The sequence below is a fragment of the Boleophthalmus pectinirostris genome, unplaced genomic scaffold (genome assembly GCF_026225935.1).
Source record: "Boleophthalmus pectinirostris isolate CB_2022bp ecotype Guang Dong unplaced genomic scaffold, ASM2622593v1 HiC_scaffold_3, whole genome shotgun sequence".
Lineage (NCBI taxonomy): Eukaryota > Metazoa > Chordata > Actinopteri > Gobiiformes > Gobiidae > Boleophthalmus > Boleophthalmus pectinirostris.
Window position 1 is genome coordinate 36,665,150 of NW_026571299.1, and position 25,559 is coordinate 36,690,708.

Genomic DNA, 25,559 nt, shown 5'->3' on the forward strand with positions numbered 1-25,559 from the left:
GTTTTTGGTTGCCCTCATACACATATAGAGAACAGAGATCTTGTCATGATGAAGTATAAAGCTCGGCCAATGTTATACTAATTTACTCTTGATAATGACAAAAATGCCAGATTTACTTATTCTGGTCAATACCATGCCTTCAAATCTACCATTATTGACTAACAAGGAAGGCACAGACTAGACAAGAGTTATTATACCTTGGTATTCAGGCATCCCACTGTCCAAAAAATGCATAGACATGGGTAAATTGGTCTCTCTTTATTGTTTATTTCTCTTTATTTATTTCTCTTTCATTTTTGCTTTCAAACTTTGCCCCTTAGGCCAATAGTTAGTGACTCCAGTCAGTCACAACCCTTGGGCATGTATGAAGATGCAACATCATAATAAGGAGCACCCCTGTGTACAACCAAAACAACAAACTAATAGTGATAGTGACTGCAGACCTAACAACAGTCTGGGGCTTCACAGGGAAATCAAAGACAGGTATTATCAAACACTGGGGGTCTACATGACTTTTTACGTGAATGTAACATGCTGTACATAATGGATGATGGGCAAAAAACATACAAAGCAAGTGGTAGGCAATATATCAAAAATGGATCTAAACTTAATATATTTTTATGACCTTTAATAAAAGGTAATTGTTATCCTGAGACTGATTGGTTAAGTTATTTTTGTACCTTAAAGGGCCCATATTACGCTATCTTCCAATGTATGTTATTATGATGGTTCCTCATCATAAACATAGCTCTTGTGTTTTGTTTCGTTCACCCATGTTTAACACATAGACTCTACATATTTAGGAATGTTCTTCTCTCAAACAGAAAACACAGAAAAGAGAAAACACTTACACTTTGTGATGTTATGCGGTAATACAGGAAGTCTTCTCTGCTGTGTTAATTACCTTCAGTAGAGTCATTTGGATGATTTCAGTTTTGAAATTTTCAATCTGTACTGAACCAAAGGTAAAAGGTAGCTATCGCTTCATGACATCACAAGGTGGAACAGAGCATGTTGAGGTTTTGAGACATAGAATGATTTAAAAAACTGGATTACTCAAATGTGTGAATTAAACAAGACACAAGTGTAGCTATGTTTGATAAGATAACAATGTTCTAACATGGCTACAAGATCACAAGAGTAATTTTTGTGTAATCCAGGACCTTTAAAGAGTCATGGCAATATAAATGCTGTGTTTTGGTTCTTTGCAAACTGCTGGTAGACTTTTTTTTTTTTTTCTTCAGAAACACCCCATTGACTGGTACCTGGATTTGCTTTGGAGTGAAGGATAACTGGATCAATTCTGATGCTGTTATCATCTGTGACATATGTCTGAGGCCACAGTGTGAAAAGGTCAAAGGTCGCCCCCTGGAGACTCCTGCTGCAGACATAAAGATGCCATCTCTTCATCTATTTAAAAAAGTGTAATACTTTCTTAATTATGACAATGTAAGTTTTTTTTTAAATATTTTTTTTAAACTTGGTTTCATGCTTTAAATGTAACACATACCGTGATTAAAAATACCTTGGTTGGAGGTCTTGCTCCACTCCTAGTTCCCCACAGGATGTAGCTATGTTTCTTTTCTCATGCATCCATTTTAATCAGACATGTAGGTCAAAGTGTCAATACTTTCCATCACTGACTAGCACGGGGCTGTATAATTAACCCCAAAGTCAGACCCAGGGCGACTCCATCACCCCTAACACTGAAGATTATGTTTTGATTCCCATTGTCTTCCCAAAGATCCAAAAGTAGACCACTGCCTTTTTTTACTTCAAGGACATTGCGTTAGGAGATGGCTCATTATTTCCCCTTATAATTTATAAAACATAACATCAGTCTATCTAAAATCTTGGGTGCATTTTGGTCCCTATCAAAGGTATGGCTCCAAATCTTTTAATGTAATAAAATGTTGACTAATAATTGCAACATGATAGACTATTTTCTGAGGCTCCTTTCTTAATCACAAAGCTCTGGTTGATTTTCTTCCAAAAGGCAAAACGTTTTAATGGTTCAGTCTGTTCTTTTGTTAATAGGGTTATTACAGTCCAGATATTTGGATAGAGAAAAACATTATTCAAGTCATTACTTTGCTGTGAGCAGATTTAATTTGGTATTGATTAAGAAGGCTCATAAATTGTCAAAATGATAGAAAAACTGCAGAAAAATAGCTGTCTAAATGTGTCCCTTGGGGTAGTGTAGTAAGCCTAAAATTGTATTATTGGCACAAACACAGCAGTTATATTAAATTATTTTCTCAACATCTTTTTAAAATATGTTTGGTAATGAGATTTGCAAAAAGACGGCCACTTCTCAATTCAGTAACTAAGACGTTTATAATTGCGTTGAAAGTCTGCGGTAGCCACGGAGCCACGAAACCATTGATTCAAAACGTCCCCGGAGATTGTCACTAATGCAATAACGCCTTTGACAAATTGAGTTCCCTTTTATTGCATGCACCAACAATGGCGACGAGGCGCGAGCGTGTCCTTGGCTCAGAGGAATCAGGTACGCGCGGTTGTGTCAGAAAGGTGCGCGCGGAGGAGGTAGTGGAGAGGGCAAACCCAGCGGCTACATATTAATCAACAACTTATTGGCGCTGGGTCGGCCATACGGAGCTGTCCCACAAGCCCGTGCCCCCACCTTCACCCCGGTCACCGCGCTCTGTTCCTACGCCTTCTGGGTCTGTGCGCTCTGGAGCTCAGCGTGTGAATGAATCATTGGCGCGTTTACGCACTGGAGCTTGATTTGTGCAAAGTGAAGGAGACCAATATATGGCACTTTTTTGGGTGCAATTTGGCATACCTATTGATTGACTGAGTAAAACTGAAGGCGCTGTAAAGCGGCTTAATGGTCCTTATAATTAAGTCATGCTTCACCTTTGGGATGACGGTAGACAGCTGATGCTCCTGAGCACTTCTTCAGGCAGAGGGGGGTAGTGATTGTTACCGTAGTGAAAAGGTATTGGGATGCTGTCATGTAGCCTGTTTAATTGACAATTATAGATGTAAATAAAAGGTACAATATGAATCCACAGGCCTAATTAATAAAACTATTAAATATTCCAGCATCATCACCTTAGCTTTTTGGGAAATCTCAACCAAATTATCATAAGAGATTAGTCTTAAATGCAGTATGATATATAGAATAAATTAGGAAGTGTGCAAAATGGCCTCTGGCATATTTATTCATTCATCCATTCAGAACAACCTAAGCCAACATATTCTCCTGTAAGGACCTTGCACTGCACATGCACATCAACAGCCCTCACACATATATGCTCCAGCAAGAATGATTCAACCAAGGACAGAACATACAATAAAATATACAATGCAACAGTAATTTTAACTTAACCAGTAGCTGGCAATATGAAATCAAATGTATATATGACCAAGGTGAAATTACAAGAGCAAAATATGTGTCAAAGCAAAAGAGGAGCCTACCTTTGGAAAAAAAAAAAGAAAGAAAAGGAAAGGAAAAATAAACTGTAATACTAAAATGTACGCACAGTACTGATAAGCATATTGGAACAATCTGTGTTTTAGAATGAACAGTCTCTACTTCGTTTAGTTTTTAATATTTTTTATGTGTTTATGTGTGTTGCCTGAAATATGGCACTTAAGGCATAGGAGTATAGCCTGTTTTCACAATTCTAAAAGGAATGTCTTCTATAAGTACACGCCTTACTAATGCTGCATAAAAAATAAATGGAGAAATCGGAGCAGTATGTACTATAGTGAAGCAGGAACTCGTCGAAATTAGTGCTTGAATTCAAGCAACTTAGGCAAATACAAATGTGAACAATTTTAGCACAACAATCTGAAAGTGTAACTAATCGTAACAGCATTCTTGACCAGTGTATCCCCAAACTTTTCAGTACCATCATCTTCAAGTAACAGAATTTACCAGGTAGTAAAATTGAAACATATCAAAAAGATTGATACGATATGTGCTACTGTAAATGCATTTTTAGTATGCTCGGGTGGGTTTCTCTTGGGCCTGGTTGAAGGGATTGGCTGGGCTTGCAGACTGTTGGTCCTGCTGGTCTATGGATTGGTAAGCATCTCGGTTTCTTGATACTGTGGGAAAACCTGCAAAGCACAAGTTAAAAGTCTGTGTTGGCATCATTATATTGACTTCTCCAAAATAAAGAGAACAAAAACATACACATTGTCAAGAAACCAGGAACTCCAAAGCATCACTGAACTAATATAATGCATGGCTGCTATTTGATGCCAGTATTTTAAGACTTCCTTACTGGAATATAGAGGTAAATATGGTTCATAAAGATTTCAGAGCAAGTCATTTTCTGACATAAATTAGGAGTCTCTCTACCAGGAACAGCCTTGGCTCCAGCTTGGTTCGAATACAGATGATACATTTTCAAAAGTTCAAAGGCTTTACTCACTCTTACCTCAACATGACCCATACTGTGACCGACATGCCTGGCTTATTACAATCACTCAAGTCAATACTTCCAAGGTATGAAGTCTGACAGAGAAGCCAAAAAGTGTTTTCCAATTTCTACATAGACATAATATACATAAAATTAGGAAAGAGGATCATTTGGATCAAATGAAGACGACCTTGAGTGTCCAGAAAGGCGCCTAATAAATAAAATGTATAATTATTATTTGTATTATTAAGACAATAGCAACCCCCAAGAATGTTCAACACAAATAACGGATTTATTTATCACTTTATTATTGAATAAGTTGGGTGCATTTGTGCACTTTTAGGGCATTGGAATATCACTTACTGTCAGCACTAACTAAAGAAAAAATTTACAGTCAGATTAAAACAATTTAATTTAATTTGGTGTAGTTGTATGTAGTTTTTACATCAAGAATGAAGATCAATTTCAATACAGATTGTCAGTGTTTCTCATAAGTACCTCAGAATATATAACCCATATACATATATATATATATATATATATATATATATACTGTTTACAGTATAATATAAAATCTATCTTTAACCCTATAACCTTTGCACATCCCTGAAATAGAAAGAATTTGATCTAGAAACTACCATAATGCTTGGATAAGTTCTGAGATGCATTCACTATTAAGAGTCAACAGTGTGCTGACTTTAATTAGGCTGATAAAGTGCACCATCACACAGTGCTGCTTAAAATAAAACAGAATGCACAACACAAATTGGGCATCAGGAGAGTATGAAATATGAATAAAACATGCATGCAAACATATTAACATACACATCAACAAAGCACAAAGGTAGACATAAAAGTACAATGACACAGAACATGGCAGGTAGAAAAGGTCATAATGAAAAATGACAGACAAAATAGATAAACATGTGTAAAACAGAATACAAAGAAGTGGTCTTTTATGTCCAGCGGCCAATTAGAAGCCTGGGTGATGGAGGAAGATGATTGTACGGAGGATGGGAATGGTACGAAAAAGAGGAGAGGGAGAAAAAGCCAGGCAAAATCAATAGCGACGGCCAATAAAAGCACTGTCAGCACTGTCCGTAGTGCACCGGCTGTCCATTGAAGTCTCAAAGTCTGAAAGGTCAAAGGTCAGTCAGCAAGAAGGAAAAAACAGAAGACATGAATAACATGAGACAAAAATGACAGTGTGAGTTAGAAAAACAAGTACAAGCGAAAAGGCATGATTTGGCAGGCAACTAAAGCTACTTGGATGTAAAAATGTATGTCAAACAAAGTATCTAATAAAAAATTTTGTCTAGTAAACATTTGCCCACAAAGCACCTCGATGAGCACCTGTTTTTCACATACTTTCTGTGATCCAGGTGAGTATTTCCAGTATCCAGTATCTTATTCACAACAAAGTAATTGTTTCTTACCAAATGACTGATCTCGATAAAATTATGCCAAGAATGACATGGACACCAGAAATACCACAGGGAACATTTGGTTTTGTTTAGACATGGGATAATATTTTGAATTTGAATAAATTATTTGATTTCTTCCAAGCGTGTTCATGCAGAACTGATGATTGTGCCAATATGGGGACCCAAGTGATACAGTTTCTTTTGTTTTAATGTACAAGCAAAGCCCTAACCCTGTAACAGAATTTGTTCATTTGAAACATTATTTAAAAATTTTTTACCAGTCTTTAACAAATGGCATGATAAAAAGTAGTCTTACAGTATTTGCAGGTTGTGAAAAGCTCATAAATACTTGAATTTCCAACTAGTTTTGTTTTAAAGAGCATCGAGCAGCGGGATCCCTTGATCATGACTGTGCTACAATCAAACAGCAATTAAAATTCTCTCCTCGGCTGCTTTCTACCTACATCAGCCACCACACAGTCAGTCATGTGCTGTGATATACCTACTGAGGGTACGACTTCATCAATATTCAATTATCCTCCAAGAGACAAATCGGGGACGTATTTTAACAACTGCAGTCTTGAGGTTGTGTTGCTATTTTACAGTTTGCAGAATTTGTATATACTTGGCCAAGTGTCTATTTTTGTGCATCCAAGAATAGCCATCATAATCAGAGGGAAGAAATATGCAAGACCAATTCAAAGTTGTGGAGTGCATTTAGGCATAAAGTCGACATCACAATTCAGTGGAGCAGCTCTTATCTTCATGAGTGGCTTCTTAATGCAACAAAGAAGATACTTAAAAAACTGTGTACGAAGGAACATTAAGTTAAGACCTTTTGATAAATAGTGTGTTTTCTTTTGGTTAAAGCTTTGTTTGGGGTAAGCCACATAACTGACCATATAAACTCAACTGCCCAAACAGCAGCACTGCCTTTCAAAGTCTTGTGACTGTAACAAATTAGTTTGACTAAGGAATCATCTGCAAGTGGTTTGGAGCTAACAGTCTGTATTAATGTTGTTTTGTACTAGACGGGACTTTTCTGCTAATAAGCTAGCAATATTTGCAATAAGACATTTGAAAGAATTCTTTATTAAGTATATTAAAGTGCATTTCTAATAACAAGTTTTATTCTGCTCTAACTGTAGCTCTGGAGATAATCACTCTTCTAGTAATACAAATTTCCTTGTTGTAGTACAAGCAGAAGTGAGTTGTAATAGTACATTTATGGTCATTGTGAAAGTAGAACAGCAGAAGTTGAAAAAATAAAAAATTTTAAGCACCAGTGTTCAATCCATTTACACATTTTATTACTGTATTATCTTACTTGAGAGACATTTTTCAGTACTTCTGGATTTGCAATATATTCATTTAAAAGTGTGTCAGGGTGCGTGGCAGAAAATCTTGCGATTATACAGATCACATTTCTCCTTAAAATAGAATGGCATCATGCTCATCTAATTTTCAAATTTCATTGATGAATTTATCAATTAAGGGTCACATTTTAGGTACTGTAGGCAGGCAAAATGTATTAACTTTTGCTAGAGGACGCATGACATATACTTACCAAAGTTGACATTGTAGTCCCCTCCTCTCTCTTTATACATCTGATAGACAAAAAAACATGATGCAGGCTTGAGCAGCAGGTTGAGGATAGCCATCCCTGCACTGAAACGAACCACATCTGGGATCACCAGATCATGTGAGGGGTAATAAATTCCAATATGGACAATGTCTGTCAATATTGTCACAGCAGTCCCTATTAAAAACTGTGGGAAGATAACAAAGGAGATAATGATTAGAACTTAGAAGAAGTTATAGTAGCAGTAGTAGTGGTAGTAGTTGTAGTAGTAGATTTTAACAGACAGAAATTAACACAAATAATAAGTACTCTTTTTAATACTGTGTATAATGCCAATCATGGGCGATAGCAATTGTTTTAGAATCCAGAGAAGGTGAAAAGCTCTGCCAATATTTTTTACTAAATTATTTAATTTGAATTTACTACAGACTTATCTACACCCCTTTAATGCACATTCTTAGGTAGTTGGTTGGCCCAAGCAAAATATCCACCGCCGCTGGAGGTTTAATTTTGATAGCCAATACACTAAAAGGTACTGTCATTAGCTTGATGTATAAGTCTCTAGTCTATAATACTGTGAAAATAAACTTCTTTCATAACTACAACTAGTCTTATGGAGGTCAGTAGTGATTGTCATACGACCAATGTCACTGGTCATATGACATTGGGAACAGTTTTATAGACCCTGGACGACTATACAGAAAACCATCATGCGTATCAATTGCTTTTTCTTGCTCTTTATGCCTGTCACACAAAACAATGCCCTTCTCTTTATGCTGAATTACATTACATTCATTATAGAGGGGACAAGGTGCCCTTCAAAGTATTATGTAGTCTGAAAGTGAAAATGCACTATGAAGGTAAGTTAACATAGTAGGCCACAAAGAGCCATCAAATATTTTCTTGGTGAAGAGACTGACTGACTGCCCTCAAAATAGAACCAGTAAACAAGAAACTGAAGGCCATGAATAGCCAGGTTAAGCTGTGATGAAATATCCAAGTTTAGTGTAACTTCCTATTTACTGACTAGAGTTCCTTTAGCAATATGTCTTTGTTAAATGTTCACGGTTTGTCCTAGATTTCACACACAAATGGGTTAACACATCTGTCACATGATTTGCAGTCTCCCAAGCATCAAGGTAAAAACTCACCATAAGCACTGCATCAATAGAGTCCCTGTGTGCAATGGCCCACACCCCGATAGCCAAGACAGTGAAGTTTCCCCATGCATATGAATGGGGAAGCCACGCCATACTACCCCTATAGCAAACATAGTCATATTATGTCAAGTTATGCAATTTGTTCAAACAATACTAGTATATATTTTATTTGCAGAAGTTATTTATGATAGTAGGTCAGATTATGGTCATCATTTAACGTTTACTCAGTGTTCACACAAATCCAGTGGTAACAGTCAGAGGAGAGAAATTCCTCAAGTTTGTGAGGAAAAATCTGTGAGTACTCACCATACTGTAAGCAGCCAGTGAACTAGTACTATTGCCTTCAAAACAAAAGACAAAAGGAAAAGCATAATGAAATGTATTTAAAATGATATGTTATATTATCTATTTTGAATTCAGGTAGAGCAAATGTCTCTACATATACTATGAAAAAGTTTGGCTTAGTAGAAAGCTCAAGTTGCATGACAGTACATTTATGATTGCAATGGCCTATTTGTCATTTTACTTGCAACACAAATTAGGCCCATGATGTAGACTCTGTTGTTGACGCAATAATGGTTGAATTTCTAAATGACAAATGTAAGTTTAAAATTTCAAGTTTTAGTGATTACAAAACAAAACTCTGAAAAGTGTTCAAATATGTTAGACTTTACTTAATAGCAATTACAGTCAAATCTAATACTATTATCGCCTACTGTTTTAAAACTATTTTAAAAGGTGCACTATGTGATTTTCCTGGTTGAGGGTCCGCCACACACCCTGGCGTTACCATAATTATAGTTACTGCTTTGCCTGGAATGGTCTCCAAATGCATTACACTTATTTGTTGTGTATTTATTCAATTATGAGTTGTTAAAAATGTGTGCATTCGAACTTGGAGTCATCTGCTTGTCTCCATGGAGATGGGTGAATTTAAGGCTATACTGTGGAACATTGCAGGCAAAGCAAGAACATCACCATGGAGACAATTAGCGTGCAGACCCACCACCAGTAAAGTTACGTAGTTCACCTTTTTAAACATCTGCTTGCAGTGTAATGGCCAAATAACCCAAAGGTTCTTCTTAAAAAGTTGGTCTGTCTAGTAACCACCATCACTATGCTAGCCTATTAGCCTTTGTATATGAAACATATCAAGAGTGTAGTTGAAGAAATCTACTGTATAGAGCTAAGAAAAACCTTTGTTTAAAACCAGTTTAGCAAGTTTGTAGCTAAAAAACAAAGCAAAACAAAACAAAGCAAAGGCTACAGTGTGTAAGCTACTCCATAAGGGTCACGTTCGTTTAACTTCACAGCAGTCATAATTACACTGCCTACAAACAGATCAAATAAATAGTTAAGTTCATAATGCTACTGTTTGATCCTGTGGTGTATAGCGGTCCAGCCTACTGTGCAAGTAGCACCCGTAAATCACACTTACCTTTAGATTAATAGCTGGGATTTCCATGCCAAGACGTAATGTAAAAAAAAAAAACTACCTTGATCCGATCACTGCTGTAAACTTTGCCGGTCTACATGAAGAAATTAGGCAACTTTTTTCTTTCACAATACTCCTTGAAGTCTAAACTCCTCCTTCCTCCCCTGGTCAGGCTGCAAACACAAGCCATGTGACAGCAGCCTGACCCTGGCACATGTGACTGTCTCTCCGGCCCCTCCCACTATTCCTGCCTGTCGTCCCTGGCCTATGCATGACCAAGAGTAAAGAAGGGTTTAAGCTTCTAGTAGTGATTTTGGGCTACAACACATTTATCAATAAGTACATTGGTAGACCCACTTGTTTAATCTTGTTACGTTGTTAACCAGCTGCCTTTATATGTTTGGTATGTGATAGTTTAGGTGCCCTTATTGTTTGTCACCAAATCATCATTCTGTGTAAAGATTGAGCAATTTGTTCTTAATTTTCCATTTAAAATCGCATTATATATTTGTATTTTGTGTCATGCTGATTTTATTAAATCAAAGAAAACTCAGTGGAATGTTAGGAATGTCTTAGGTTTTATCGGACAGATCTGCTATCATTTATTTCTGTATAAAATCTCACCAGAAATATTTGTGTGTAAAGTCCATCAATTTAAATCATATTTCCTTTTCATTGTTAGCCCTTCTATTAAAGTCCTATTCAGGGTCACATGATTTAGATTCCCATAGCAACTAAGAAGCCTCCATTGCCTGAATCGAGCTGATGAAAGATGTGAGAGTGAATCCTGACAGTTTTGTCCAAGTCGACTTGCCTCTGTGCCAAGATTGGATTTCTATGCTAATATTATGCATAAATTAGAAGTGATAGCTAAATATTCCCACACGTTTTCACCTCTCAATAACACGATGAGATAGGTCTACTTGTCACGTCTCTCACTGTCCCTGAAAAATACAGTACAGTCGGTCTGTAACTGTAACTGTCTAAAATGTAAATGTAAAAACAAAATGTAAAATTCAAATAATTCTTTAATAATTAAAACAAAAAATGTAGAAATACAGCTTTTACAGACCAACATAAAAAATAATAAATAGAGTGTACACATGGTTTAAAATGGAGAGTCAAACAAGCGTCTAACATTTAGTACATTTACGAGTACTTTGTCTCAATAAAAAAGTAGTTAGGGATCAATGGGTATATGTACAGTACAGTAGTCCAAACCATGAACAAATCAAAATCAGCAGATGAGGCACACATTGTAAAATGTGTCAGATGTTTTTTAGTTTAGTTTTTTTTTTTTTTTTTTTTTTTTTACAGTAACAGCTTATACCTAAATGAAAAGTGAAAGTGTTGTGCATTCAAGTAAATCAAAACAAAATGGGACAGTGTGACTTGAGAATGCTTCAAACCCTGGGACAGTAGTAGTTTGGGTGATGTCATGTCCTGCTTGTCTTTTATATGATGTCTTCTTCTGTGTTTTTATTGCTCAGATGGTGATGAAGCCTCCCTGGTCACTGTTGACTGTTTCTGGGACTACACAGCGCCCCCTTCGCCTTGTCACACGTCTCTTCCGGTGGAACTTGGCATAGCAGCGCAGACCTGAATGAAAGAGGTAACATATATCTTTTATGGTTTCACTCGAAAAAGCTATGAATATTAATGATGCAAATAAAACGGCAACCCTAAAATGTATATTTATTAACCTAATTCAATCATAAAGCAGTCTCTTTATTTAGTTTAAAGCTGAAGGATGTAACTTGGCCTGGTGGTGTCCTCTGCATGTTTCCATGCCATACCACTAAAAATTCTAGGTAAAAGCAATAACATCTCCAGCACCTTTAAAACTGTATTAGTGTATATGCAATATGTTTCATTTCACCAGTCAATTCCACAATACCTTGCTTTTTCACTTGGGTGTTCTAGTAGAATAAAGGATAACTCATTCTTATTATAAGAAATCAACTTTGGACTAGTTCACAACAGGTTAATTCAAGTGGTCTAAATATATATACAAATCTTTAAAATACAGTGTTTTATCATAATGCATATTTCACAGATAACATTTTTTATTAGTAACAATGAAATAAAGTTTTCAGTTGCTGACCTTCCTCGCACATGCAGTCATCGTAGCATTTGTTGTTGAGGCCTCGGTTGTGTGCTTTACACTCGTGTTGCCGCAGGTCACAACAAGAACCTTCATTAAAACAGGCACAAAACACATTTGGTGTAGGCAGGCAGCTATAGGTATTCAAAAAGGCTTTTCTACAGTACCCCAAACACTGACCTGGAAGACAGTCCAAGTGATGGTCACATGGCTCAACCAAATCTGAAGTAACGTTTCCATTACTGAGATTTTTAGTTCGCCTTTTCTCTGTAGAACAAAAACGAAAATTAATCTTGCATTTTTCTATAAAATTTGCAGCAAATTACAACAACAAAAATGCTTAATATATATATGTATGTATATATATATATATATATATATATATATATATATATATATATATATATATATATATATATATATATATATATATGTATATATATATATATATATATATATATATATATATATATATATGTATGTATGTATGTATATGTATATATATATATATATATATATATATATATGTATGTATGTATGTATATATATATGTGTATATATATATATATATATATATATGTATATATATATATATATATATATATATATATATGTATATGTATGTATATTATATATATATATATATATATATATATGTATGTATATATATATATATATATATATATATATATATATATATATATATATATTATATATATATATATATATATATATATATATATATATATATATATATATATTATTTTATATATATATTATTAGTATAAAACATCATAACATGTATGATAATAAACAAAACCTTTTTTATTTGAAGAGGGCCACGTATCTGGCTTCATGTCTTCATAGTCTGTCCAGTCAAAAAGAGCCATATCCAGAGTTGGCATTACGTCTCCCTGGGTCTTGCCTTTTCCTGTTCTCTGAGGGAAACATAATGCATATGAGACATGTACATCTTACGCATGTAATTATGCAGATATATAATCATTATGTCAAACAGCTTTTGATGTTGTGTGACTGTTTGTCTCCTGTACTTGTATGATGTGGCTGTGATTGGAATATAAAATAAGATATAATAAGCACAAATCTGAAATTATCACAAAGAGATGATAAAAAATAAGCCAAGATCCAGTTCAGATGTGGGGTTTGAGCAGTAATGTTTAATTTATTTGAAAAGATGTCATGGGGGCAATAAAGCACACTGATAGAAAAAGTGGCTGTCAGCTGCCTCTCCAACCACTATCAATCACACAATCAAACAAAGACATATTCAAATAGTGCTACAGACGATACAAAGACTGCTGTCTTTCAGAGGATAGGTACTAATCCTATTTTTTAGATAAAATATACAACATCCTAGAGGCATTTATCAGAAAAGCCCTTTCTTGAAAACAGATCAATAAGTGCTTTCCTCACCAGTGTAATGGGCCAATATGGAAATATCAATTACAGTGGATTAATGCAGGGCTACCTGGTGTTTGGTCGCTCATTAAACCACCCACAGAAGATCGAACATTAATTAAGAAACCATTGTGCTTGAAAAAAGGAGCTATAATTTTTCCACTGGTGTCCAATATTATTGGACTGCACACCAAGGCCTCCTACTAAACTGAATACCAAGTACTCAGTCCGCCTCCACAGTTTACAAGTTTATAATATTACTTTGCAAACTTTATATTTAGTACAAATTCTTACCAAGGTTTCTTATTGATTAAACTAGCAATATGATTTCATATGTAGAATATATAGTTAAATGAAATTACTAAGGCATGGTTATATATGATAATAAGTAGCAGGGTTGGTACATTTCTGTATTTCTGTCTATAGTGTGACATACTCATGGTGCTGTGAATACATGCTCATACCACTGTTTTAAAATTAAATCTACAGCTCAACCTAGTGCATGTTTTATGTCAATAGCCCAGTTTTATTGCTCTTCATATAACATACTCTGAAAGCCACTATTCTTTATCAGATAAATCATATTTTTCATTGCCAGTTCTCTCATGGTCTCAATACAGGGTGTCATTTGAGGGCTATGAGTTTTATGGCAAAGTGAACAGCCAAAATGTAGACCTATTTTCTCTAAGCTTCCCCCACACTGGAGTCACACTGGGACATAACAGACGTAGCCTGTAATGAGTACTTTGTTGGGATGAGGTTACCTGCGGTTTGGTGGAGGCTGGGGGCAACGTTGGAGGATGCTCGTTTGTAACCGTGGTAACCGCAGAAGAGCCTGAGCCAAAGACGAAGCCACTGGTGCCACTGGGGGAGGGGGGGTCACTAGGGAGGGTCAGGCCTGAGGAGGGGGTATCCTCAAACACATCCCTGTCCTTCAGGGGCGCACTGAGGTCCAGAGCTGGAGCAAAATAATCTATAAATTGATATATGAATGATGATGATCACATGCCACAAGAACAGACGTTAGTCCAGATTAGGAATTGTTATCAGATGTTAACAATTTCAACGGTAATATTTCAATACTGATAATATGGTATATTCCAATATGCATTTACTGAACACATTCAATTTTATGTTTCAAATAATGTATGGACTGAGATATTCCAAAATAGCATAATGCAGAAAATCATTTAAATTCTGCAACTGTAAAAAAATTGAGATGTGACACTATTTGTTGCCACAGACAATATCATGTTCAAATTAAAATTTGTACAAAGCTGTCCTGCAGATAGAAGTTCTAAATAGCAAACGCACCTTTACTATGTTTCGACTTTTGACCTTGTCTCCTGTGCTCCATGTGGTGTGCTTGTCCATTCCCGTGACCTTTGCCCTTCTTGGTCCCGAGCAGGTTGTTGTGACTCGTACGACCTCTGTCTCTGTCCCTCGCTGGTCCCATCTCCACACGGACTGGACTCATGCCCTCCAGCCCCAGTCCCTCGTCCTCAGGCTGTCCAAGTGGATGCAGAGACCGGTGGGACGGTATACCAGCTTTAGTACCCCGGGCCCCCTGACGCTCCTGCCTCCTGTGATTGCTGCTATATCCCTGTAGAGCCTGTAGGGGGTGCTGAAGGGTATTGCCCCCTCCTGCTGAGCTCTGCCTCCTTTTGCCACGAGGCATCCCGATGTCTGTGTCTGCACCATGGGACAGGTCCAGAAAGGTCATCAGGACGACCAGAAGGACAGTCCAAAGGACAGTCATGGTATGGGAACAATGTCTCCTACGGGCTGAGAAAACAAATTAGTAGTATTTTTTAGTGTTTAGTTATTTCACGTTTTGTAAAAAGTAGATAGAAATGAAGCTGGAAAATGTATGTCTTTTTCTCTTTCACAGAGAACAGTTAGATGAAGGGCCATTTGAAGTGTTTTGCCAGTAGACACTGAAACATATTAAAAGTATGTGCAACAGCTTGTTATTAACAAATAAATGTTAGTGCTATATCACCCAGTCTCTTTGTATGGCCTTAAGAATGTGTATGTGCATTAAGTATGGAAAGAGAAAAGTAGAATTTATCTGACATAAACAACACAAAAATGTTTCACTCTTGAGAAGAAGACAATATAATTGAATAATGATGATGACAGGCCAGAGTCTGTTATAGACATTAGCCACTTGCCCCCTGATCACTTCTCACATCACCTCTAAACACATACATATACATGTACATAACATATGAGGGCAAAAAGATAAAAGTATTCTGCCACAGGGCAAAAGTTTAGTATGAGCTGAGGGGAGCACTGGTCAAAATAGCAAACCTCTTCTACAGCAGCCTCTACTAACAAGATCCTGTCACTGGGTTTCAGGTAACATCACTCAGCATTCTGTAAGCCAATATTTAATGCAGATGGGGCAGCTAAAATAAATATTGTTTTTTTTTTTTTTGTTTTTTTTTTTATGATACAGTGAGTACTGAGGTATAGTTACCAACAGAAATTATGAGGTTCAACATTTGCGAATTTGTCTTTCTGATATTTTATGAGAAGGTACACTGTAATCAGAAGGGAAAACCAACTCTTGTCGCCCATCTGGGAGGACCTCATCTCATTCTAGAACCTGAAAACCACTAATAACCTTAAACTGTAATAATGATAATGTGTACCAACTAGGGGTGGGTGATATATCGATATTTTAAATATATCGAGATAGTTTATAAACTCGATATGAATTCTGACATATCGTATATATCAATATAATGCTTATATTAAATTCTGATTTCGTCGCTTCACTTGTTTATCTTCTCTCGTCGCCTCCGCCTCCCTGATTTTGTTCGCTCGTTTCTCCTTCACTCCTCACTATCGCCCTGAACGCCGAAAGTTGGTGCCAGTGAAAAGCTTCAAGCACCATGAACCTTTTCAACCATTTACAGACAAAACCATCAGCAGCACATCCTCATATTCCACCGAGTCACGTCCTTTAGCCCGAAAGAAGCTAAATGAGCTGAGCTGCATGAGAAGTGCACTGTTTATGCAAATGAGCCATGCGCTTAAGTTTCGTTTCTGTAAAACGTAAACACACGTGTGCAAAACTGCATTAAACACATTATAATGTCAAAATGGCTGATGTGGCTCTAGAGTCGTTGTGCTTTATATATTATAAAGTTTAGTGATGTAAAGTTTATTTATGCAGAAGATTTTAATGAATAATCTGCTGCAGTGTCACTTGTACAATAGTGTTTGGAAACGTTGGGTTTGATCTGCAGTGGATTGTGGGATTAAACCTCAGAGCTCCTTACTGCTGGAACATGGATCTATTGAAATAATAAACATCCTAAGTTTCTTCTGCTGAAGGAGCTCATGGTTTTGGTTATGGTTTGGATAACAGAGTTAATGCAAAGATGAGCTTGTCTTGAGTTGTTTTATTTATGAATGAAAATAAGGAAATATGTATTATTTATTTTATTTTACAGTTAAATTATTATTTATGTAATTAGGTTTTTTGTAATCTTAAATGTTCCTATATGAACTGCCGACCTCTTACACTTCAATAAAAAAAAAAAAGGACCTTGTGGAATTTGGCAGATTTGTTTTTGGAGTTTTCAGTTTTAGAGGATTATTTTTTCTTGAACGTATATCGAGATGTATATCGTATATCGAGATATAGCAAAATATATCGAGATATATTTTTTGATCCATATCGCCCAGCCCTAGTACCAACAATGTTGCTTTAGGCTAAAATGTTTAGTGAGAAGTAATGATATGCTCCTTTCAATTAGGCAGGCTAGTGCCACCTAGTGCCTCCACACAATTTCATTTCTCTCCAGCGACTAGGTCAGGAATCATAATACATTAGACGGTTTGCAAGAACCCTGGAAGTTGTAGACCGTGCACTGGCCAATCAGTGAAGAGCTGTGAAGCCATGACATCAAACACAAGCGCCTGTCTGGGTCTCTTTTGTGGTACAGCACAACAGTAAACAAAGCGATTGAGATGATGTAGACAAAGCCAGACATTCTGTGTTGGCAACAATTCCCAAGATCGAGGATTTAAAGCTGGAACAAAGACAATGTTTGGTGAATTTTATCAGACGTTATTGCCCTTCTACCTGTGGGATTTGGCGCATTACATACATCATGACCAAATAGCAGTGATTGGTTAAATAAAAAAGTACCTGCCTACCATGAAGTGAACAAATCCTAATGCTGCAAAGTCAGATGGTTTCCACGAAGTGAAACCGGCTGATGAATCAGGCTATCTTTCAATGGCATAATGATAAAGTGCAGAATGGTGTGTTTTCAGACACAACGTAGTATATATATATATATATATATATATATATATATATATATATATATATATATATATATATATATATATATATTAGTGCTGTCATGCGATTAAAAAAATTGAGAGATTAATTAATTATGATCTGTAATAATTAATCTAATTAATCTCATTTTAATCTCACCTAAAAATTGCTGAGAAAAGCCTTCAATTTGAGGTATTTTCATTTAAATTCATTATTACATTATTATGGCAGATCAAAAGACTCATATAGAACAAAAAAAGTGACTTTATAAAGTAATTTATTGTTTAACAAATCTCTCAAAATTGTCTGTTGAGCCCAAGTCTCCATGAATAAGAAACTGTTTGCTGTAAAGTAGCAAAGACGAGGAAATCTGAACATAATAATAACTTTTGTCTACTTAAAGACAATAAAAAGTCCAGTCTTTCCTTAACCATATTAAAAATATTATTGATAGAGAAATGCTTTATATATGAGATCACTGGTTTTAGTCCTGGTTTAGACCTGCTTTAGTTCTACTTTAGTCCTAGTTTAGTCCTGGAATGGGTTAGTCCTGGTTTTAGTCCTGGTGTTAGTTCTGGTTTAGTTCTGGTTTAGTCTTGGTTTAGACCTGGTTTAGTCCTGGTTTTAGTCCTGTTGTTAGTTCTGGTTTTAGTTCTGGTTTAGTCCTGGTTTAGTCCTGGTTTAGACCTGGTTTAGTCCTGGTTTTAGTCCTGGTGTTAGTCCTGGTGTTAGTTCTGGTTTAGTTCTGGTTTAGTCCTGGTTTAGACCTGGTTTAGTCCTGGTTTTAGTCCTGGTGTTAGTTCTGGTTTAGTCCTGTTTTAGACATAGTTTTAGTTCTGGTTTAGTCCTGGTTTAATCCTGGACTGGGTTAGTCCCGGTTTTAGTCTTGGTGTTAGTTCTGGTTTAGAGGCGCACAGGATGAAGCGCGGTTTACGCATCGTACGCGAGAAAACGTACGCGGCGCACGGGAGCACGTCGGTGTCCGCGCAGTAATTACGGAAGGAAACGTGGTCCGCGCGTTCTGAGGTTAATGACGATGATGAAGGTGTGTGTTTGTTTGTGTTTGTGTGCGTGTCCCCTCATGTGGCAGGTCACTATAGGACAGTAGTGCAGACATCATGAGCCTATGCAGGTTGTTTTCACCAGTGACATTTAAGTTGTAGGTGATTTTATATTTGTTATTTTCTTTTATATTTCAAGTCGGGAGAATAATTTCCAAGACACAAATGTGTTTTTACCTGTGCACTGCTGACTCTGTTCTACTGGCTCTTCAACCTCGTCCATTGTGCGACTGACGCCGCCAACGTTAACATGACGTTTACATCGCTCTTACTGTGCGCGTTTTTTGTGGGTTTCCGGCAATGAGTGGAATTAAAATAAAAAAAATATATAAATGTGTTTTTTGTGTGTGTGTGTTGTTGGGACAACAACATAAAAACAGGTTTTATAATAAAGCAACTCGCATACAGAGACAGTAAAGTTAGAGATTAAAAATGAGATTAACACGATTAAAAAACATAACACGCTAAATATGACTGTAATTAATTAATCGCAATTAACGCGATAATTTGACACCCCTAATATATATATATCACATGACAGACTAAAACAGTGAATGCTAACCAATGTTTATAACTTTATGAGCAGTTTGTACTGAACAGTCCTCTTCTATGGACTTCACTTGCTGCCGCTGCAATCTGAAAGCTCCTACAGAAGTATATTTGCCCCACTTGCAGTCCTCCATCTCCATCTCTCACCTGCACAGACAGTCCTCTCAGCCTCTGGAGTGGGCCATTTATCTGGACCTGGTGCTTTTAAGCTCAGACAAAGAAAAGCGCCCGTGCAGTTTTTTAGACACAACTCTTCATTCACGTTCTGTCATTTCTGTGAGATGCCATATGAAGGAGCAAATCCTTCATCTGGGCCTATTGACACATTGTAGAACCCAGTAACTGTAAAGTTATTGCCATTTCGGAGCCATTGCTGTCTAGAAAAACAACTTTATGTTAGTATGCTATACAGCTCTCAATTTAAGTGCATTTTTAAATTAAGAATCATTAAAAGTGGACTTGAAACATGCGGGTACAGATACACAAATATAATAAAACTGTCCTTCTTGCTTTGTTATAAACCAGCTACTTCTGCGTACATATATAATATGTATGCATATCATAAGTAGCACCACGTCCTTAATGTATGGAATTTTTCAAACAATTATGATGATAAGCCTTAGCTTTGTGAATGTATTTTGGCATTATGCTGTCCCAGGTACAACACCATTACGGCACTATGATGGCCTTCTCTTTTGTGTTAAAAGACAAATGACTGTGCTGGCCAAACAGAAAATCAATAGAGAAGTATTGAGCTGCTGCTGATGCCCTGCACCATTGTGTATGCCTGCTCATGTGAATGTATATTTTAAAGTGGAGTATTGATAAAACCTGTGCTTATAGTTAAAAACACACACCCTAGGTCGCTGCTCTGGTCTATAGGGTCGTTTAAGGCAATAAAAGTGTGTGATGTTTTTTTAAATTATTGGACAAGTGCAGGGTAAGAACAGGCTGAGCTCTAGTGGGATTTAAAGTCAGAGCATGTCGCCCGGCCTTTTGGGACTCAGGGCAGCTGTGCAGTTTGCAAACACACAGGCTCAAAGCAGCAGCCGCCGGACTTAATCTCAACAAGGCGTCTAACGTATTGCACAGAGGTCACTGACCAGGATTTTAGCCTCACTACTGGGCTATTGAAACATTAAATTGGCTAGAGTCTGCATAAACAATTAGTGAATACTGAGTCAAACAAGAAAAATTGTATTTGCTGACCCATGTGTACAGTTACATAATATTACTTTTGTTGCTGTATCCAGATAAGATGCAGATCCTATGGAGCTTCCAAATATTATGTAAGAAGGCAAAACAACAAACAGTTGCTTGGCTGACATTAGGTGGACTGTAAGTCTGAGCCCACTGCATATGGCACAGCTTAATGAACTAAAACTTATAACATAACATAACAATAAAGTAAACTTCTATACATACAATATTATCAACAACAACATCTGTTCAATTGCCTATATTAAAATGAAAATGAATCCCCAAACCACCTGACTGTGAAAACAGTTAAAAGCTGGTCCTCGGACTCAACAAACTCAATTCTCCAACATAAAAGAAGGAACTGGTCCATAGGGACACCATGCATCAATCCCAATCCAATCTGCGCTCCTGGACCTGAATGGAAGTGTGGAGTGAAAGGGGAGGCGGGCTGGCTGTCTGAACACAGCAGTGGTCGTCTTTCTGAGCCCACTCCTCACATGAGCGGCTAACAGGTGGTCCTTTGAGGGAAACCACGACAACTACTATAATGGAGCACTCAGGGTGGGATTGTGGGTCTGTATTTGATAAACAACCAGGGCGAATAACAGCCTCCTACCAGGCAGTTTCATATCTGTCTTAAATATAGGCCACAACCGCAGAGCATCTGCTTCAGGGGCCAATGGAACATCAACTAAGCATTGAATACAACTGCAATGCTATTAGATAGGGGGATTTAACTGTGCATGATGTAACAAAATGCAACTATTTTCACTAAAGTTAATACAAATTTATTAAAGACAGATAAGAAGAAAAAGAAACTCCTATTTAGAAAGAGTTACAGAAATGTGATAAAACCAAGAAAAATTTAATTATCTGAGATGTCAGGGGAAATCTTCACAATAGTATGGAGTAAAATTGAGAAGTTATGAACCAACAAAAATACTTTCAAATAAACTGGAAGCCTTGAGCAGTTCTTCAAATCAGTCCAAATCCCTTGTTGCGGCGAAAGCAAAAATTCCATCAAGGCAATGTATGGTTGATTTGCAGTGGTTGTAATTGAGTATAAAAGGTAATTAAGTATAAAAGTCCAAGAAAATATAGAAAATACAGCCATCATATAACCAAAGAGAGGCAGAAGTAGATACAAGTGTACACAAATACACAATGAGCAAACATAGAAGTAATATTTAATATTTAGTTGTTTTTTTTTTTTATCTGTTCCAATTCAGTTAATGGTTACAAGCTATAATTTCTTTTCTTGGCAAGTACATTTATGGTTCAAGCTAAATAGATTATCATCTGTCACCAATCAATAAACAAATAAATAGTGGAGAGCAAGTTGCAATCCCTACACAAAAAAAACACAAAAAACAAAAGACCTAAAAAGGAAAACATTTCACTTAAATTTTCAGCAAGAAACCATCCGCAAGATGAGAGTGAAGGAGGTACGTGTAAAGTAATAGGTAATTTTGCATCAAATTGCCGAAGGGGACATTTGGAGGGCCTTATTACAATGTCATGAGATGTCCCATGGGTACTGAGGTGGGTGCATTATTAGTAAAAGCGCTCCAGTACAGACTACATACTCACTGAGCAAGTCTAACAGAGCATTTGGCCTTCTGAGTTAAACCACTGTTAGTCTTCATCCTTAAGCTTCACCTGCTGCGACTCCGATCCCCATCTGCTCCCGTGGTTCCATCTCTCGTAGCAACCAGCAGGTCCATAAGGAATCCGTAAACAAAGGTCCAAAAGAACAGGCGGAGAGTGAGGGGCTGTCATGTCACGCAGAGGACACTGTGAAGGCCCTTACTAAATTAAAGCAGGTACAATCTGTTGAACTGGACATCTGACACTGCACTGATCTAAGTGCAATTTGCCAATTTATGTCAAAGCTACCACTGAGTTTAATGAAACAATAGATTCAATTTAGATATCTGTTTCTGTCAAATTGTATTGAGGGATTATCCCTGTTAAGCCAAAAGTCCTTAAAAATAAAGACAGGTTGCTTAACAAAATACGCAGCTATATAGTTTTATCTTTTCTTTTGCTGCCACAACAAATTATCTACTGTATTATACCAAAGTCCACACATACTAAATCTTTAACATTATCTTAAAGTTTACTTAAAGCATTAAATTAAAGCTGATATTAAATCTTGCTAACTAGATTCTGATGGAGAAAATGCATTTCTGTGCTGTGCCATCCTTGCAAGGCTAGATCAGTCTTTGTTATAATAGCCTACGTCATAAGAGGTATAACACTTTGTACAATGGAAGCATAGCCAAACTGGACTGGAGTAGACTGGATAGACAACACTATCACAATGATTTAAAAGGTCCATGTCTCCTAGTCCCGTACTTAAACTTTGCCTGCCTTAGAACTCGAGCCTCATGACTCCTCTTTCAACTCTAGGCCTACTTCAAGTCATTCTGCAACATACACTGTTGTATAAGCTTGTTTGACTTTAAGTTAAGTTAATAGCCTGTATAAAAAGTGCAGATAATTGGTCTTTCAGAGGTTAATTCTTCTCATAGAACAACAAAAGTTATATTACTATACAGACTAACAAACCTATCAATATCAGTATCCTAATGCACATTTCTTTAAGGATCACTGACCTCAACTTCAGCCTTCTACCAGTGCTTTGTGTCTAAACAATACAGATGACACATTTACAGCTTTTAGGGCGAAGTGGAAACATAAGGGAAGGCCCATCTGTCAGCAAATAGGCCATTATAAAGACACACAGAGGTCTGCTGGTAATTTGGTCCGTAGGTACAACAGATGTGATGCATGGTTACAATCTCTAGGCCCTTATCTTCTGCTAGAGTGAACCAGGTCTTGCAAGCACACACAAAATATTCGGTAGCAGCGGGTGGGAATCTCCTCCAGACACCCACATTGACGCGTGTTTCAAAAAAAGCCGTCAGACATAAACGGCACCAGTGTCAGAGCGAGAGGTGTCCCGTGGAGACCAGAGAGAATGAGTTACACAAAAGGATTGGCAAAAAGAGGCTGAGATTAAGATGTAAAATGACAAGTGAAGAGTAAAAATGTAAATAAGCAGACAAAAATGAACTTAATAGTATAGTTTATCCTTTCCAAAGAATATACAATAAAACAGTGAGTTGTTGTATACTACAAGTACATTTTTAGATATGTTTTGAGTTTGTTTATAGTTGAGTTCTGACAAGTTTAAACGGAGTTGTGTCCTGTTTAATCCTGGTTTGGTTAATCTCTAGGTCTGGTTTAAGATATGTTCACACTTGCACAAGAATCGAAACAACTAAATTTAAACTAAACTGTGACTAAACTAGGGCTAAAACTGGACTATAGGACAAAGACAAGACTACAGCATGACCTAACCAGCACAGGTATGAATGCAGTACAGCTGTGTCCTGACTTAGCCAGGCTTTTGTCGTAGTTTAACAAAACCATCTTCACTAGTGTAGAGACAAAATATAAAGTCTGAATAGAGTTTTGTAACCTATTTAGATGTATATTATGCTACTTACTGTTTCATTTAGTCTCAACAGAAAGCTAACAGCATCTCTAAAATGTAAAATTATTTCTTGAGAAGTTTCCTGACTTTATTATGTATCAGCCATAAAAGACTACAATAATAATAATTTTTAAAAAACGTTTAAAGTAACTGACACAATCTTAAAAATGTCACTGTAAAATGTCCACTCCCTCGATAAAAGTGAATTTATTGAGACAAATTGAACATCAAAAGACATAATGTGTCCTAAAATTACCTTGTCGTTTTATGTTCCAAATGAATGTGTGCGCTGCGTTTTGGCTCGAGGTCGCTCACTCAGGGGTCCTTCACTCTGATCATGTCTCGGTTAATTAACACCATCTCATCAAAGCCAAATATATCTCGTTTTTTGCACTTTTAAAATTGGATGATGCCACACTGTGAATCCCATTTTACATTTTCATCCACTTCTCACCATCTCCTAAAGTCATTTTCTTCAGGAGCATGATTGGCCATTAACGCAGGCAGCACATAACCCGGGCTCATGTGCAACTATGAGCTGTCAGGGAGGAGATAATCGCAGCACTCATTTCTAAATCTCCCCACTGTCCGCTCAATGAAGCCCCTTCGTCGTAGAGCTGTATTTTAGAATCTGAACACCAGGAAACAACGCCGTCGTAAAAGTTAGTGATTATCGAGTTAAGTCTGTTTTTGCATGTGCCAGGACCAATCTACAGTGTCTATCTTTGAAAACATTCACTCACACTGGAGTAGGGTGCGCTGCAGAGAGAGTAAGCCATGGAGTCTTGTATATTTCATCAAACCCAGAGTAAAGTTAGGAATATTTTTAAGTAACGTGTACGTGTATTTGGAATAGAAAAAATAACCTAACTAGAGCGATGTTTCTGAAGGTGAGTGACGCACGGAAGCGATGGGAAATTCATTGTAAAATAGCCTTTAAAAGTGCCTTTCTGCATCATAAGAACTAACTGGTTGACAGGTTGGCCTATATCAAGGAAATAAATGAGTTAAAGCATCTTACCTGGGTTACTTTGTGATGCGTAAAGTGTCCTTTAAAATGAGACTCCGGACATGTGGCGGGAGAACTGATCAAACTCGCTCGCTCCGTACTCAACAGGACAAGATGTGTTCGGAGCATCAGTCTCCAGCGTCTTAAGAAGAAAAGGAGGAGGAGAGGAGAGGAAAGGCAGTGGCACCGCTGAGCGCGCTCTCGTTTGCGCGCCCTCGACCAGGTCCCTCAATAGTCCAATACAGGCTGTAGGCTATTTTACAGACTGGAGTTGTGAGCCCAAAATGACAATAAGCTGTGTAGAAAATAGACCTGTCTAGACTGGATGTACAGTAGAATAAGCATATAGAAGACAACATTTTCGAATACAAACACAAGCATGTGTGTGGGAGTTAGTGACAGAACAGGTGAAAC

The 25,559-nt window shown here is 37.0% G+C and overlaps 2 protein-coding genes across 2 annotated transcripts; both read right to left on the bottom strand.

Annotated features, from left to right (window-relative positions):
• Window positions 1–3,170: 3,170 nt before the first annotated feature.
• agtrap (angiotensin II receptor-associated protein) lies at window positions 3,171–10,131 on the bottom strand. The gene is made up of 5 exons (XM_020940698.2): window positions 10,002–10,131; window positions 8,870–8,904; window positions 8,555–8,663; window positions 7,389–7,590; window positions 3,171–4,092 (listed from the first exon to the last, which is right to left on the bottom strand). Exons 1-5 carry the CDS (start codon window positions 10,026–10,028, stop codon window positions 3,971–3,973), a joined length of 495 nt encoding a protein of 164 aa, XP_020796357.1. The 5' UTR covers window positions 10,029–10,131; the 3' UTR covers window positions 3,171–3,970.
• A 1,330-nt stretch (window positions 10,132–11,461) lies between these two features.
• draxina (dorsal inhibitory axon guidance protein a) lies at window positions 11,462–25,236 on the bottom strand. The gene is made up of 7 exons (XM_020940603.2): window positions 25,158–25,236; window positions 14,836–15,306; window positions 14,286–14,494; window positions 12,923–13,040; window positions 12,283–12,369; window positions 12,103–12,192; window positions 11,462–11,597 (listed from the first exon to the last, which is right to left on the bottom strand). Exons 2-7 carry the CDS (start codon window positions 15,278–15,280, stop codon window positions 11,485–11,487), a joined length of 1,062 nt encoding a protein of 353 aa, XP_020796262.2. The 5' UTR covers window positions 15,281–15,306; window positions 25,158–25,236; the 3' UTR covers window positions 11,462–11,484.
• Between the last annotated feature and the right edge of the window lie 323 nt (window positions 25,237–25,559).